The 17,837-nt window shown below is 46.8% G+C and overlaps 1 protein-coding gene across 1 annotated transcript in view; it reads left to right on the top strand.

The window, feature by feature from the left end:
* Positions 1-17,423, top strand: part of Bco1 (beta-carotene oxygenase 1) — a 37,546-nt gene extending 20,123 nt beyond the window's left edge. The window contains exons 7-11 of the mRNA XM_029481013.2: positions 961-1,218; positions 11,049-11,154; positions 12,766-12,860; positions 14,145-14,256; positions 16,505-17,423. Of these exons, the coding sequence (XP_029336873.1) occupies positions 961-1,218; positions 11,049-11,154; positions 12,766-12,860; positions 14,145-14,256; positions 16,505-16,791 (858 nt within the window). The 3' untranslated portion in view covers positions 16,792-17,423. The remainder of the gene's footprint in view (positions 1-960; positions 1,219-11,048; positions 11,155-12,765; positions 12,861-14,144; positions 14,257-16,504) is intronic.
* The last annotated feature ends 414 nt before the right edge of the window (positions 17,424-17,837 follow it).

Here is a 17,837-nt window from a genome sequence, read left to right as displayed (position 1 = left end):
TATGTCTGGGTGTATTTGCATGTGGGGTGTGTGTGTGTGTGTGTGTGTGTGTGTGTCTGTCTGTCTGTCTGTCTGTCTGTGCACGCACGCACCCGTGCACATGCGTGTGTGTTCAAGCACAAGCAATGAGGCCAGACATCAATCTCTGGTGCTGTGCCTTGAGACACCGCACACCTTGGTTTTTGGAACAGCGTCTCTACCTGGCCTGTGATCTGCTAATTCAGCTAGGTTATTCAGCCAGAAGGCACCACGGGTCCTCCTGTCTCTGCCCCAGCCCTAAGCACTGGGGATTATAACCACCACTCCCTGCTTCTTCTTCCTGTGTTTGCCAAGGATCAAAGTCAGGCTCTCAAGCTTGAACCATAAACACCTTATCAAGGGAGCCTTCCCTGCAGCCCCTTGTCTTACATTTTTATTAGGAAATACTTATTTAAAGTGGCAGATTCACGATATTTTCATTCCAACGTATCACCTGCTTTATGCTCATCCCTTCTGCCTTCTACTTCCGTTCACATACACCTATACACAAAATATAGAACTTGGGGGTTGGAGAGATGGCTCAGTGGTTAAGAGCACTGGCTGCTGTTCCACAGGGCCTGAATTCAATTCCCAGCAGCCACATGGTGGCTCACAACCATCTATAATGGGATCCAATGCCCTCTTCTGGTCTGCAGAGAACAGTGTATTCACGTACATAAAATAAATAATTCTTTTAAAAAATACATAGACGTTTGAAAGAAGTAAACTTCATCTTTTGCGGGACACCTTGGTTGATTTTGTAGTTTGGCCATTGTGAATAGCACGACCTGGCAGTTTGGGATGGGTACAGAGCTCAGAATGGGGAAAGGGACATCTATATGGCCTAAGCTAAGGCAGGCCTGGTATTGTGATGTCACCATACCAGGTATATCCGAGGGTGAGCTGATCACTGCGTGGGCTGACATGGCCGTCTTCTTTCAGACGTACATTCATATCATCAACCAGAGGACCAGGAAGCCTGTGCCTACCAAGTTCTACACAGATCCCATGGTGGTCTTCCATCATGTCAACGCCTACGAGGAGGACGGCTGTGTGCTGTTTGATGTGATCGCCTATGAGGACAGCAGCCTCTATCAGCTCTTCTACCTGGCCAACCTGAACAAGGACTTCGAAGAGAAGTCCAGGCTGACCTCAGTGCCTACCCTCAGGAGGTTTGCTGTGCCCCTCCATGTGGACAAGGTACCATGTTTGGGGGTAGGGTGGCGGTGGGGGTTCTCTGCTTTCTGAACAGCCCTGAATCTGGGCAGAAATTTCTCTTGATGCTTGTTGACACTGAGTCCCACAATGCACTGGGTTTTCCTTTTCGTTTTGCTTTGCTTTGCTTCGTTTTGCTTTGCTTTGCTTTGCTTTGCTTTGTTCTGCTTGCAAGGATGGAACCCCCAGCCTCACACGTAATTTACCCCTGAGTGACAGATCCCTGCCCCAACCCTGAACTGTACTTTGAAAAAAAATGTTTTTTGTTGTTCTTCTAAAAGCAGCTATGTTCTGTCGAAAGTTTAGGAAGAATAGATAAGTGAGAAAGAAACAAAGAAAGAGGCAAAGGTTTTGTTTTGTTTTGTTTTGAACCAGGCTTGGAGTGGTTACAGGTTGTGTTGCCAGCAATGAGGAGGTTAAGGCCAGCCTGGGCTACATAGCCAGACCTTTGTCTCAAACAAACGAATGATCCCCATTAAACTCACCATGCAAGATGAACACTGTGTTTGTGTTTACTCCGGTCTCCCTGGATACACATTAGATAGATAGATAGATAGATAGATAGATAGATACATACATACATACATACATACATACATACAAAACATGCACACGTGTACATATATATTTTAATTGCACCTTTTAACAGTTATATTGAGATATAATCCACACACTATAGACTTCACCCATTTAAAGCATTCAATTCATTGTCCTTTGTGTAGTCAGAGTTGAGCATCCATCCCCACCCTCAGTTTTGAATTTTTTTTTTTACCAGACTTAGAGAAATCCCATCCTCTTTACCCTTCAGCCACCATGTCCCAGAAACTCTCCTGTTGCCCCAGGCAACCACAGATCTCCTCCAGCCTTAACAATGTCACCTGTCTAAATGCGTGATGTCAGCAGAGCCTTGCAGCATGAAGCCTGGCACTTCTGGCTTCTCCTACTCAAGAGTGTTTTCTCCTTCATGCATATCCCATCGTGTGTCCACACTTCATTTTCTCACATGGCCAAGTGTGCGCGCACTCTCTTGCCTTCCGCCTCGTATACCAACTGCATATCTAAGCCTCCATCGCTCTATGCTCTCATTTAAAATATTCAGCTAATGGTCCAAGGGAGGGATCCAGCACGACCAGCTTCCATGATGTCTCTGCTGTTGAATTATTGTTCTTAGCATTGTGTACAACCCCAGGGCCAAGAGTCCTCCTCAGTCAGGATGCTGCTGTCCTGGGCTCTGAGCAAGAGGAAGCTTCTGGCTCCAGAACTCACTGACTTCATGATATAATTAATTTAAATGGAACCAAATTGAACTCAATTAAGACGTGGCGGCTCCCATTTACTGAAGGAGCCCTGCCTGCCAGGGGCTTTGCTGTGCATTTTGTCTTTGCTTATTTTACATCACATCATGACTACAACAACTTCTGGGGAAAGTTGGGAGGCTCCTTTTATAGTTGAAAAAACAAAACAAAGCAAAACAACAACAACAACAAAAGGAGAGTCAAAGAGGTAAAAGAATGTGTCCCAGGCCACAGAGCAAGACTGGAACCCTGGATTGGTGACTAAAAGTGTATCTGTGAGTGTAGAGGGACAGGAATTCAGATGTTCACCCTACAGGCCTTAAGCCTGGGAAACAGTCCTCTGCAGTCCAGGGGACCTTTTCCCACCCTCATTTCTGAGCTCTGCAGTACAGGGGTTCAGTCTAACCCAGGGAGCAGGAGAGCCAGGCTTGTGACTCTCTTGTCTCCGTAACACTTCTCTATGTGTCTCTGCTGTGGCTTAACCCACATCTTACATCACCCTGACTTCACATCTGTAACATTATTGTTGTCGCTGTTGTTGTTGTTGTTTTAAGTCACGTGAAAGGGGTAGTGATCTTTGCCGGGGGAAAGCAGCATTCCCTGCTGTCCCATGCAGGAGAGACCGCAGTGAAAGAGACCTGAGAGCCCAGCAGAGTTCTGCTGCTCCAGCTAGGGCCGCCTCTTCCCAAGGTCTGACTTTGCAAAATGAATTTAGTCTTGGGGATTGTCCTAGTGAGGGTTTCTATTGCTGTGATGAAACACCGTGGCCAAAAGCAACTTAGGGAGGAAAGGGTTTATTCTGCTTATGTGTCCACATCATAGTCCATCATTTGAAAGAAGCCAGGGCAGGAACTCAAGTAGGGCAGGAACCTGGAGGCAGGAACTGATGCGGAGGCCATGGAGGTACTACTTACTGGTTGTTCCTCATAGCCTGCTTCCTCTCTTTCTTCCTTCCTCTCTCTCTCTTTCTTTCTTTCTTTCTTTCTTTCTTTCTTTCTTTCTTTCTTTCTTTCTCTCTCTCTCTCTCTCTCTTGCCTTAAGATTTATTTATTCATGAATTTATGCATAAAAGTGCTGCGTATGAACATGTACCTGCTTGCCAGAAGAGGGAATCCCATTACAGATGGGTGTGAGCCACTGTGTAGTTTCTGGGATTTGAACTCAGGACCTCTGGAAGACCAGCCAGTGCTCTTAAAAGCTAAGCCATCTCTCCAGCCCCCTAGTCAGCTTCCTTATAGAACTCAGGCCCGCTGGCCCAGGGGTGGCACCACCCTCTGTGATCTGGGCCCTCCCCCATCAATCACTGATTAAGAACATGCCCTACAGCCAGCTCTTTGGAAGCATTTTCTCAATTGAGGTTTCCCTTTTTTCAGACAACTCTTCGTTTTTTTCAGATGACGCTGGGGTTTGTATCGAGTCGATATAAAACTAGCCAGCACAGGAGTATACATCCGGGGGAGAGAAAGGATGCTTAGTACATTGAGACTCAGGGTTTAATCCCTAATATGACCTTGAAGAAAGAAAGGGGTCAACCAGTTGGTCATGTTGGCATGTGCCAACAATCCCAGCACTCGGGAGACTAAGGCAAGAGAAAGGCAAGTAACAGCTAGGTTGGTGGGAGGCCTGGTAAGACCTTAACTGTCATCGTTGTTGTTGTTGTTTTAATTGTTTAAAAAAAAAAAAAAAGAAGACAGGGAGAGAGGAGCTGAAAAGGTAGCCAAGCAGTTAAAAGCACTGGCTGCTCTTCCAAAGGACCCAGGTTCAATTCCCAGCACCCACATGGCAGCTCACTACTGAGTATAACTCCAGTTCCAGGAGTCTGGCACATTCAAAACATACATGCAGGCAAAACACAAAGGCACATAAAATAAAAAGTAAGTAAATCTTTGTTTAAAAAAAAAAGAAATAAAGGATGGAAAGGAAAGGAAAGGGGAAAGGGGGGCAGGGGAAAGGGGAAGGAAAAGGAAAAAAGGGAAGGAAAGGACGGAGGCAAGCTGGTCTCATTGTGCCAGCCTTTAATCCCAACTGCTCAGGAGGCTGAAACAGGAAGATTTGAATATTTTAAGGCCAACCTGGCAACTTAGTGACACCCTGCCTCAAGATAAAAATAAGATCTAGAAGCCAGGACAGGACGACAGGATAGTTCAATGATATTATGTTTGCGTAGCAAACAGGAGGCCCAGCACCCTAGGCTCAATTGTTTCAGTTTTACTGAAAATACTGGGATGTGGGGGAACTGAAAGGACTTAAGCATTAGCTTCCCACCCTCATGAGGGTGACTATGTGATAGCGACACTACTCCATAAAATCACCCCAGCCCTGGCCTCTGCACCCCTTGTCCTGGCAAAGCCCCACAGTGCAGCACTGGGGAGTTTCTTCTGGTCTAAGAAGAAGAGGGTGTCACAGAGCACACAAGGCATGAGTCACAAGCCCAGAGCTGATGCAGGAAGAGGGACAGGCTCCCTCCCTGCCCCCGCTTAAGGTTTTACACCCTTTGATCACATGGGGGAAAGGCTACTTCCTCAAACCCAAGCTTGAATGGGTTGTCTGTGTGTCTTTAAAAGCCACCTTGTAACCGCCAGGTGCTTTGAAATTAGCAAAGGCAAGTGAACCCTTGGATGGGCGGTTCTGGCCACGCTGCTTAATTGTTGTTTATTGTCCCTTAAAGATGGCTTCTTTGCTTTCAAGTCACTCAGCTGCCTGGATGTATACAGATGGGAAACTCGGGTAGGTGGACAGACACGGTCACACACACCCTGCACCAAGGGTCCAGCTCCCTCCTAGCCAGGAAAGTTCTCCCTTCTCAAATGCCCTGTACTCAGGGACGTTTGCCTATCAATGTCCCCTCTGCCTGTCTCAGTGGCCCATTCTGGAGTCCTGTGTCATCTGCAGCACTCCCTAGACGCAGAGCATCCTGAGTGACTGTAATGCATGCTGAGAGCTTCTCTGGGCTTAGAAAGGTCTCCATTTTCAGGTCTCTGTGCCTCCCTCCCTCCCTCCCTTGTCAGGGGTGTGTGTACACCGTGGCACCCTCTAGGGTGACACACACCTCCAGCATGACAAGGTTCTTTAATCCCCTCTTGCTGCTGAGACATAGGCCCCTAGAAGGCAGGGACGCTGTCTTGAGGCAGGTTATCCTTGTAACCAAAAACCCTTGGGGGCTGGAGAGATGGCTCAGCAGCTAAGAGCACTGACTGCTCTTCCAGAGGTCCTGAGTTCAATTCCCAGCAACCACATGGTGGTTCACAACCATCCGTAATGAGATCTGATGCCCTCTTCTGGGGCATCAGCTATAGTATACTTACATATAATAAATAAATAAATATTTTTTTAAAAAGAAACAAAAACAAAAACAAAAAAACCTCTTAAAGGTGGAAATGAATGCATGCATGCATGCATGCATGCATGAATGAATGAATGAATGAATGAATGAACCATGAAGTGAAGTCTCTAAGAGGGCACAGCTCTCCTGTTAGCATTTATACCATGTCCTGGGGAACAGTGCTTTATAGCCAGAGTAGATGGTGGGAGGTTATTCTCAGAGGTCTAGGACCTCCTGATTTCCTATGATGCTCAGCCAGCTGGGGTCAAATGGAGGCAGAGTGGAAGGGCCCCCCCGAACACCCCAGCTGTTTATGTAGTGCTGCCGGTACCTGAGGTGGAGCTCTGCAGGGGTGGAGGAGTGGCAGGGAGGAACCTAGGCATGTCCAGACAGTGGGGCAGCTGCCCTGCCCTCGTCCTGAAGGGCGCCACGGCATGTTAGAGATGGGTTTGTGAGAATTCGTTGTCATGGTTCACAGTCTGCCACGGAAGGAGGCATGCTAGAGCTACATGAGGTGGCTTTGGATCCTGGACTAGCAGATTTGGGGTTTGTCTCCAAAGGCAGACATGAATACCTGATAAGATGAAGTAGTATCCACGGAGGTGGGCTGAGAACTAGGCCCTGTGTTAAATGGCTTTTCTGCTCTGAGACTTTGGCCATAGAATCCCATTCTCTGAGACTGTCACTTTAGAGGCCGCTATCTGTCCCTTCTGTCTCCAGCATGGCCCCTTCTCCACGAGATGAGAAGTTTGAAGGGCCAAGAGGTCATGCCTACCAAGAAAGGCATCTCTCCATCACACCTACCCATACTTCGGATAATCGGGATTCCAACCTGTTTAAGAGACTGCCTCTGTCCCACTAAGAGCAGTGGGTATGACCAGTGTGTCCGTGAGGTATCTGGGACTGACTGGGACTTGGGGTGCTGGGTGGGGCATCTGTGTAGCTCCAGGTTGAGCCTGGAGTGAGAAGTGTTCACTGGCCATTTCGTCTGGCTGAGAACTAAGGAGACTTTTCGATCCATACTCCTTCTGGGTCACCCTTTGAGACGGAACCTGCTCTGCTGCTAGGATGTTCTCCCTGTCCATCACAGTAGCTGCCAACGAGAATGTGGCGGTAAAGCATGGGAGATGTGGCTTCTTCAGGGCCCATGGGAATTTCAATCTTACTTCATCCTTTTTTAAGAGTCTCAGTATCCACACACGTCTCTTGTCTGTGTCTCAGCCTCCTTTAATGAGGGACAGAACGAGGCCAATCTTTAAAGACCCCAGCAATCCAACTACAGAAACACAATAAACTTTCTCTTCTTTCCACAAAAAAAGAAGAAGAAGAAGAAGAAGAGCTGCTACCATTGAAATAGGTTGGCTTTAGTTCTAGTGATTGGCTAGAGCAGTTCCAGATGATAAAAGCCCATGGATCTGGGTAGGAGAGCGATTTGGTCTACTTAATTAGCCTGCTGCATTTGGGCATAGGGCCCGTGGGCCTCAACTCGGGCTGTTGCTCCAGCCCCTGCAGAGTTTTAAGAACGGTTAACTGTTTTTGCCGGTTCACATTGCAACCCTCTGAGTTATTCTTTATCCCAGAGTTTCCAGTTAAGAGGGAAAGTAGCTTGCCCAACATCAAAGAGTCACCATTGGGATTAGGTCAGGATTTGAATCCGTGTCTGTTAACAATGATACCTCTGACCCGGCCCCAGATGCTTATATAACCCTAACTTTCCAAGATCGGGCAGAATCCACTATGCTTCACTCATTACCCCATTTACAGACAGGGAGGCCAACCCAGTGGGGTCAAAGATCTTTTCAAACTCACATAGCAAGTTCTGAATTCTGGTTCCACGCAGAAGCTGGTATTTCCTTGGCAGCCGATAGGCAGTTCCCGAGCTCTCTGCTTAGCCCTGGAAGTTCCCTCGGGCACCAGGACTGCAGAGCAAGACTGTGCTGTGGGATTTTATTTTTCTTTTCTTTTCTTTTCTTTTTTTTTTTTGTTTGTTTGAATTCTGGCTGATCTCTTTTCAATGCTGAGCAGGGTTTGGCTGCTAAAAAGCAGCCGAGTCATGTTAGGTTACTGCTGTGTGTGGAAAATTAAAAGTTTATCCCTTAACCAGTCTGACCAGTTTCAAGCTGGAGCTAAAAGAGTGTCTTGTCAACCAACTCCCTGCGGATCAAGGCTGGACATGCCTTGGGTGGGGAGGGGGCGGTACCCAGCAAGGCACACGGGTACATGGTGAGACACTACAGTGCACCCAGCACGGGGCTACTTAGTTCACAGACTTGGCTCCACTGGGCTCTCCAGCCAAACTGCAAAGCAAGCATGTTCTTTGTCCCTTGACCACTGAAAGAGGGGAAAAGCTTATCAAGTCATGAATTCACTTCCTGGGTGCCATGCACCTCGGGAAACAGTCTCTGACATCCTGGAGCAACTGACCACAAAGAAGGACAAAGAAGCTTCCAGAATAAAATAATTACAGCCCAGGACTGCTGCCTCACAGACTCAGCAGATTCAAACTGGTTAAGGAAGGAGATGTTCAAGTTAAAACCTTCAGGATGGGAAAGGGCCCCTTGCTCTGCCCTCTATCCAAACTGTTGCTCCTGGGAGAATCTCAGTGTGAAGTCATGGGTCCGGGCTCTGCTTCTCTCTGTGTGGCTTTTGACATGTCACTCTCTCCATCTCTGGGCATCAGCTTCCTCTCCTAACCATCAAGGGATCAAACTAGATGAATAATCTCTAAGGGCCCCCTTCAATTCAGCCACCATGAAGTGGTTAGCTTGCTCCCTTTCCCAGAAGGTGAGCTGCTGTCATTAAGATAGGTTGATCTGGGATAGCAGGTTGGAGAGGGGACTCAGTCTATAAAGTGCTTGCTCTGTTCTGGCACAAGGACCTGAGTTTCATCCCCGGCATCCATATGACGTACAAGCATAACCTCATAACCTCAGCGCCAGAAAGGCAGAGACAAGCAGATCTCTAAAGCTCTCTGGCCAGCCGATAGGTGAATCCCAAGTAAAATAAGAGACCCTGTCTCAAAAAAAAAAAAAAAAAAAAAGAGGTGGGGTGGGGTGGGAGGAGTCCTCTCTTTCTCCTTCACTGTTCAAGGACCACCATGAATGATACGGTATCGATCTATGTCCTCACCAAGAAGTTCATGGCTAACAGTTTGCTTCAGAGGAAACACACAGTCATTGATGTCCTTCGCCCCGGGAAAGCAACAGGTACCAAAGACAGACGCAGAGGAAAAGCTAGCCACAAAGTACAAGACGATGCCAGATGTCATCTTTGTATTTGAATTCAGAGCCCACTTTGATGGTGGCAGGACAGGTGGCCTCCTGTGATCCATGAGTCTTTGGCTTATTCGAGGAAATATGAGCCTAAACCCAGACTTGCAAGACTTGGCTTTTGCTAGAGGAAGACTTCCGGGGAAACAATGAAAGGAATGCGGAACCGGATGGGGAAGATGGGGGCCAGGGAACACAGCAAAGCCAAAACTGGTGCTGGGGGAAAGTAGAAATTCTGCAGTGATTCCTTCTGCCGGGATGGTGTGCAATTCTAAGAAGACACACTAAAACCTTGCATGCAATAATAATAATGTGAAACTCTGGCCTTTGCACACAAGCACACATACACACACCAGACACATACACATGCTGCAAGAGAAGAAGCATATTGTTTTTAATGTCAAAAATAATGTTGAAAATTTGGGCAGAGAAGGAGACGTCAGCCATGGTAATAATAATATACGATTATTCCCTCATTTGGCTTCATGTTCTACCCATGCAGTGACTTAGAATCCAGAAAGCTCCAAAAAAATGTTCAGTGAAAGCCCCACCTCTAAAGAAATGCGGTTTGGGTTTTGGTTTTGAGACAGGGTTTCTCTATGTAGCCCTGGCTGCCCTGGAACTCACTCTGTAGACCAGGTCTCCAACTCACAGAGATCCGCCTGCCTCTGCCTCCTGAGTGTTGGAATTAAATGCACCCCTACTGCCTGGCTAAAGAAATTGGTCTTGGGAGTAAAACTGCATGCTGTTCTGATTCACAGTCCAAGACCTCAGACTTACTCAGAACTGGAGCAGTTGTTTTGTACAATGTATCCATTCTCTATATGCTACTCACCTCTTAGTCATTCTGCAGTCGGCTCAGCTATCAGATCAATGCCATGCTGTCCGGTTGCAACACTTACACATTCAGTGTTATCTGTGTTTCAGGGCATCACCGAGGGCTTGGAATGAATCCTCCAAGAGTCAGTGCTATAGCATAGACCTGCTGTGTAGGTCTCCAAAGATGTCATCATCCACCAGAGTGTTTGCCTAGGTCCTATTGCAAACCATTTGGCAGGTGATAGCATTTAATCCTTGTAATCTGCTAAAGATGTGCCTACTATTATCTTCCTTATACAAAGAAGGAAACTGAACCACAGAGAAGCTAACTTCTTGCCCAAAGTCCCACGCTTAAGTATGTGGAAAATAGGGAAGTTTCCACTCTCTGCCCTGATGTCCATATTTGTGAGATTTCTCACACTCTCATCCCAGTGTATTTTATGAGCATATGTGGTTGAGTTCAGACCATGCATACAATTTGTTCCTAGGCTTTCTCTCACTGTTACACCCTAAGCACATGTGTTACTATAGACTCCACAAGCGTCCATTGAATGCTAGAAGCAGCTGTTTACAAGGGAAATCACCCAGCATTTTAAAAGGGAGTCCTTACTCTTTGGAGCATATTATTGCTGTCTTAGAGAGATAACGAGCCTAGATAGGTCCTGACTGTACCTCTTACCAGCTGTGTGGCCTTGGGAGAGTCTGTTCCTGTCGCCAATCCTCATGACTATTGAAGTGATAGTTATGTTTTTAAATTTATTTATTGAATGTACAGGTTCTTTGCATTTTTGCCTGTTCACTTCTATGCGCAGTGCCTCCTGGAGGCCAGGAGAGGCATCAGATGCCCCGAGACTGGAATTAACAGTTTGTGAGCTACCTTGTGGCACTAGGATTCGAACCCAGATCCTCTGGAAAAGCTGCCTCCAGACTCATTCTTTCTAACTGAAAGTAACAGCAATGAAATAGCTGCTTCCTGTGGTTACTGCGAGGCCTAGCGAGGTGATAGTGCGTTGGGACTCTGCTCAGGTGAATATATATGGTAAAGCAATGGCTTGTGGGAATGACCTTTTCTTTTTGTTGTTGGTTTTTTTTTTAATTTATTCTTTTCAGGATGCAGAAGTGGGCTCAAATTTAGTCAAGGTGTCATCTACAACTGCAACAGCCCTGAAGGAGAAAGACGGCCATGTCTACTGCCAGCCCGAGGTCCTCTACGAAGGTAGGAAACATCCTTTCTCACGGAGTGTCCCAAAGCCCCTCTCAGTGATAGCTCCCTTCCATGCAGGGACGGGGAAAAGCAAGGAAGGCTCTTGGAACCCCAGGAAAAGAATTTGGGGATCTTTTAAAAATAGCTTCCAACATTTCTGGTCCTTGGATAGATGACAGGCACAGCTGATGTCTGTGATTGGCTGTGATATATTAAACAGGCATCGTAGGCCCCTATGTCTCCCTCTGCACTGTCACAATTCCTACAAAGTGGGCATTCTTGGTCCACTGGGCCTGAGGATGCTGAGCTGTGTACAGAGTGTCAAGCTACAAGACAGGAGCCACACCCATGGGCCCATGTTCCTCATCCAGGATGGCATGTGGGGCAGGTCTTCTTTGTGGTAGGGCACTGTTGGCACTGGAGGATGCTCAGAAACATCCCTGGGTTCCAAGTAGCCCTCACCCTACGCCAGAGCCTGCCGAAAGCTCTCTGGGAGGTGCCCCTGTCCCACGGGGCTGAGTTTCTGTGCTCAATGTATCATAGGGTGTGGCACAAAGCCCTATGTAGACAGATCTGTATTTCATACTTCTATGTGTACAATGAAGCTGGATGTAGTGGTGCATGCCTGTAAAGCCAACATCAGGAGGCTGAGGCAGGAGGATTGCTGTGAGTACCAGGCTAGCCTGAGCCACATACTCTCTCAAACAAACCAACCAAATCGTATGCCTGTAATCTCAACTCTGGGGAGATGGGGAGGGGAACCTAAGGTCATCTTCAGCTACAAAGCAGCCAGCATGTGTTCTAAGAGATCTTGTCTTGAAATAAACAAACAAAAAACAAGAACACTGACTAGGCAAAGGGTAACAGAAATAACAAAACCTGCAAGATGGAGCTTCGCCCCCCCACCCCCACCCCCGCAGGCAGTGCTGACCCCAGCATCACTTCTAAACTTTCTCTTTGTGACAAAATGGACACACTCTATAACTGCCCTATTTGCACTTACCTTATCATATGGACACGACCTGTGATATGAAAATCCTTTGTAAACATCCTTTTATAAAGATCATAATAGGATTCGCTGAACTTATTTCATTTACTTAAATAAGGGTCTCATTCTGTAGCCCAGGCTGGCTTTGAACTTCTGGCAATCCTGTTGCCTCAGTATCTCCTAGTGCTTTCATAGTGACTGCACCATCCCAGGTACCCCATTTATTTTATATTGTGCATTGGCCCTCATCCCAGTTGGCTTATGAAGTCTTTTTTCATAACCATGCGTGCTTACACACACACTCAAACACAGCATTTTTAGGCAGCCTTTTAAAAAGTGCAGCAGCCTCTGATTTAAATCTGTAATTCCCTGATTTCTATCGTGGATAATTACAGGTACTTAAGCATTTAAAGCCCTCTGGTCTATGTCACCTCACTCCTGAACCTTCTGGCAGGGCCAGCATCACTATCATAGGTCCCTCCCTCCCTGTGACCACCTTTGATGTAATCTGGGTCTGAATCAAGGTTAGGATGGTACTTGGGAACTGCTTCTATGGCATGAGGTCTAGTTTGGCATGAAGAGGGAAGTTCTCCCTCACCAATGATGGGGTTTCATTAGTGTTCTGTTCTCTCAAGGCCTAGAGCTCCCTCGGATAAATTATGCTTACAATGGGAAGCCATATCGCTACATCTTTGCAGCTGAAGTACAGTGGAGTCCAGTCCCAACCAAGGTATGGATCCCTGCATCCTGGGAGTCCCTGTGTATACAGACTGGCTTTCTCTGGACCCAATTTAACGTCTGCAAATCAGACTCTTCAGGGCTTAAGACTGGGAAAAGGGGATGCAGGAGAGAAGTCAGTTGGGATAATCCTGAAGTAAGAGTTCTGTTCCTGTTTGCACTTAGGGAGCCCTGGCTATGTGACACTGTGGTGGGCTCTGAGAACAAATCAATCAGCAGAGAGTGCTGTCTCAAGCACCCACCTCGCCTTCTCTAGCAGGCAGGTGTCACGGCAACTTGGAGAATTAGTTTTGTTTTTTAAGTAACGATTTGTCCGTATTTACTACAGTCCAGCACTGTCCAAAGCATTGGCCAGATACTGTTTTCCTTTCAGATCAACATTTTTATTTGCATTTAAAAATACAGAGCTGACAAAGTAGCTCAGGCGGTGAGGGGATGCGCTATCAAGCTCGCCTACCTGAGTTTGATACCAGGAAGCCACATGGTAGAGGGAGAGAACCAATTTCTGCCCTCTGGCTGCTGTATGCAGGCTGTGATGCATATGATGCAATGATGCAGTGATGCATGCCCCACCCACACACACTGTAAAGATGCAGAGAGCAAAAATAAGATGATAAATTTAAAAATATTTAAATTTCTAAATGCAGAATATTTAAAGCAAAAGTTAAGGTGTACACACACACACACACACACACACACACACACACACACAGAGACAGAGAGAGAGAGAGAGAGAGAGAGAGAGAGAGAGAGAGATGCCCCAAGCCACTCCCATGAATTCTCTATGAATTCTATACCCTACAGGAACAGGTCCATGAGACCTCATGGGAATTTTCCTCTTTTATTTGTTGTTTTGCTTTGTTTTGTGTTTAGGATGCTGGGACTCAAATCATAACTTATTTGTTCTGGGCGGGGGGCTCCACCACCCAGCTCTAGTCTTCGTCCAGGGCTTTTACTTTTAAAGCAACAAAAGAATTGTTATCATATTTTAATTGGTGGCATTAAACACCTTAATTTTATAACGTAAAACATTGTGAGATAGTACCAAACACCAGAACATTTCAGGACTCTGAGGCCTTCTGTAAGCCAGGAGACCTGTGTTGATATTGGGGGAGGAAGTTTGGGTCTTCCCTTCTTGGGGCCGTGCTGCCTGGGACAGATGTCACTTGGGGGTGATGCTGGATCTCCCCTCGGTGGCCTTCATGCCCTCCCACTTCTAGGGAGTCAGCATGGTTGCAGACCCAGGTTCCCACCTTTCTCTTCTCTGCATACACAGATACTGAAATATGACATCCTCACAAAGTCCTCCTTAAAGTGGTCTGAGGAGAGCTGCTGGCCGGCAGAGCCTCTGTTTGTTCCCACGCCAGGTGCGAAGGATGAAGATGATGGTAAGAAGGGAGAAGGGAGGAGCCCATGGACCACACTTACCCATCCAACAGAGGCACCGCCCAGGGGCATCCCACGGTGGGTTGCCTGATGAGACGACCACACTCAATTTTAATGTTGAGTGTAAGGTCAAGGGCTCCTACCACCAGGTTCTGTAATCCACTAGGGCCCCCAGAGCTCCCCGCCATCCCTTCCCAGTGGATTTGGCTGTACTGTTCTCACTTCTGACAACCAAGCATTTCCAGACATGGAAGCTCACCTGAGCCTCTGCATCCAGAGATTTTTACTGTGGCTTCACTCACACGACATTAGGACTACCCTGAGTGGATAACCTTTATTGTTCAGTCCCTTGCAGGCCAAGCAGAGACCGTGGGGTCCAAGGGCTCCATCATAAATCACATTGTCAGCTGAGCATGGCATGTGTGCCCGAGATCTCAGCATTTGGGAGGCAGACAGAAGACAATCAGGGGTCTACAGTCATTCTTAGATATACAGAGAATTTGAACTACTAAGACCTGGTCTCAAAAAAACAACAGCAACAAGGTAGATAGGTAGGTACATAGATAGATAGATAGATAGATAGATAGACAGACAGATGGATGAGTGGGTGATGGATGGATGAAGTTGTTAGAATACACTACCTGACATACCTCACAGCCTCTGAAAACATTCTCATGGGTAAGACTGAACAAACAGATCTTCTTTGGGCACGGTATAAATTCTCTCCTTCTCAAAGTCCATATCCTTTCCACTGAGTGACACATACATTCTTTCAGAACGTGCAGCTTTAGTTTTAGAATTCTTTGCAAGGGCTGGCCCCAGATCTCAAATGACCTCTCTTATAATCATGCAAAGTTTTCACGGCACCTGAGAAATGCAGGTTTCCACTTAGCCAAATTGTCTTATCCCCCTTTTGCTTCAAAAATGCCCTGCCCACAGCCCTCAGGATACCAGGGAAGGTAATAAGCTATGGGTAAGGACACCGCCCAGCCAAGCCAGGGATGGGGCTGCCCACACCTGCAGGGGAGGGCAGGCTGTCCCACTGAGACTGCCAGCTTCTTCCCTCAGGTGGGAGGGAGTGGTTTTCCACCTGGCCTTGGCTTCCTTCTGATTGTGGCCTGGCACACAGGCAGGGGGATCCCATGTCACTGTCATCTCTAAAGCAGGGGACTGTTTGCACCCACTCCTACTGAGGCCAGCCTCTTGCTTGGCTGGGCAGCTGCTTCTCACGCCTTCTCTCCATGGGTGTGGAGTGACACTGTCCTCATTTCATCCAGGGGAGGCACAGAGAGTGAGGCAAATTGACCAAAGTCACGAGCTCCATATGCAGAGGTTGGATTTGAATCCAGGCCAATCTGACATCACCTGTGTTCAGCCACCACAACCCAGATCCCTTGGGCGACATCTTGGGCACTTACTAAAAGTTTCCTGACCCTGCTATACCTTGAAAGTGAGCACAGAGAAGCAAGGACATCCCAATTTACAGGCAAACGTTGGGGGAGGGGGGGTTGCCAACATAACCAGGAGATGAGTTGGATTCATTCCAGCACCACCACAAGCCAGATATGGCAACACATGGCTTGGTTTCCTGGCATCTGAGTGGTAGAGGTAGGCAGATATGAGTTTAAGGCCAGTCTGAGCTACATTACAAGACCTGTCTCAAAACAAAACAAATATGGCAATGCTTTTGAAATTCAAGAAGTCCCTGCTCCACGGAGTAGCACACCTTAGCCCTTAGTCCTCCCTGAATTGCCTGGGTCTTTCCATACTCGGAGGTTTCGAGAAGTTAGGAAAGGAGCCATTGTTCAAAACGCATGAAAACGAACCAAGTGCTTCCATAATCCACCCTGCAGATCACCCCAGCACCCATGAGGTCGGGGTTGGTGGGAATTAGCTTCACTGCAAAGATGAAGAGACGAAGGTTCATCGAGGCAAAGTGTCGCTCCTGGAAGTAGGCTGCTGACTGCAGTTCTGGTTTCTCTTCTGCCAACACAGAATGGCATATCTCCTCTTTCCTGCTGCTTAGATCAAGGATGAGTTAAAAGATCACAGGGAGACACCTCTGAGAAATGTTCTTTCCAGGTACACAAGGTCATGCTTTGAACACTGTTAGATATCTCTTAGGACCAGGGATGGAGCCTACGGGGAAAGCAGCTGTCTAGCCTGCATGAAGGCCTGAGACTACACTCTCAGCATTACAAATGGAAATAAACTGGTTTGGGGGGGGTTTTGTTTTTTCTTTTCTTATAGGAGTCATTTTATCAGCCATCGTCTCTACGGATCCCCAAAAGCTGCCCTTTTTACTCATTCTGGATGCCAAAAGTTTTACGGAATTGGCTCGCGCCTCTGTTGATGCGGACATGCACCTGGACCTTCATGGTTTATTTATCCCAGATGCAGACTGGAATGCAGTGAAGCAGACTCCAACTGAAATGCAAGAGGTTGAAAACTCAGATCATCCCACAGGTCTGACAACACCAGAACTGAGCCACAGTGAAAATGACTTCACAGCAGGTCATGGTGGCTCAAGTCTTTAATCCTAACACTAAAGGCAGAGGCAAGCAGATCTCTGAGTTCACAAGGGACAGCCTGGTCTACAACACAAGTTCCAGGACAGCCGGGGCTTCACAGAGAAATCCTATCTTGAAAATGAAAGGCAGAAAGGAAAGAGAGAGAGAGAGAGAGAGAGAGAGAGAGAGAGAGAGAGAGAGAGAGAGAGAAGGGAGGGAAGGAAGGAAAGAAAGAAAGAAAGAAAGAGAGAGAAGGAAGGAAGGAAAGGAAGGAAAGAAAGGAAGAAAGGAAGAAAGAAAGAGAAAGAAAGAAAGAAAGAAAGAAAGAAAGAAAGAAAGAAAGAAAGAAAGGAAGGAAGGAAGGAAGGAAGGAAGGAAGGAAGGAAGGAAGAAAGAAAGAAAGAAAGAAAGAAAGAAAGAAAGAAAGAAAGAAAGAAAGAAAGAAAGAAAGAAAGACAGACTTCATTGGTAGGACTTAGTTGTTGACATTGTCAACGTGGACAGCATCTAGGATCTCTTAAGAAACAAACTTATGAGCCTGTCTGTGAGAGAGTTTCTTTATTGTGTTAACTGGGCAAGAAAGATCCAACCTGAACATGGACAGCACCATCTCATCCTTTGAACAGAGATCAGGACTGAATAAAAAGGAAAGAACCTGTCGCTGGACTTGCTACTTTGTGGGTTCGTTTTCTTCTACCCTTCTCCATTCCTCTTCATCTACTTATCAACCCCCTTAACACTGGGGAGAAGAGAAAAAGGATAGAGGGGAGAGGGGGCGATGGTATCTTTAGACTACTTCCTGCTGATTAGAGGTACTGATTAGAGGCATTGAGTTCCTTGGGACAAGTTTGATCTTTGCCTTCAGGATATCTAACTTCCTCTTTTCATTTCTTCTCACATGACTACATGACAAACAGCAGCCAACAGCAGTCAACAACCAACCAACAACAACAACTACAAACAACAAACAATAGCCACCAACAACCACCACAATCAACAGCCACTACAACCAACAACCAACGGCAACCAACAATAATCAACAACCAAAAACAGTAAACAACACCAACAAACAA

The sequence above is a fragment of the Mus caroli genome, unplaced genomic scaffold (assembly GCF_978045245.1).
Source record: "Mus caroli unplaced genomic scaffold, Mus_caroli_1 scaffold_10, whole genome shotgun sequence".
NCBI lineage: Eukaryota > Metazoa > Chordata > Mammalia > Rodentia > Muridae > Mus > Mus caroli.
The sequence above is the reverse complement of the archived record's forward strand: the minus strand, read 5'-3'. Positions and strand labels throughout refer to the sequence as shown.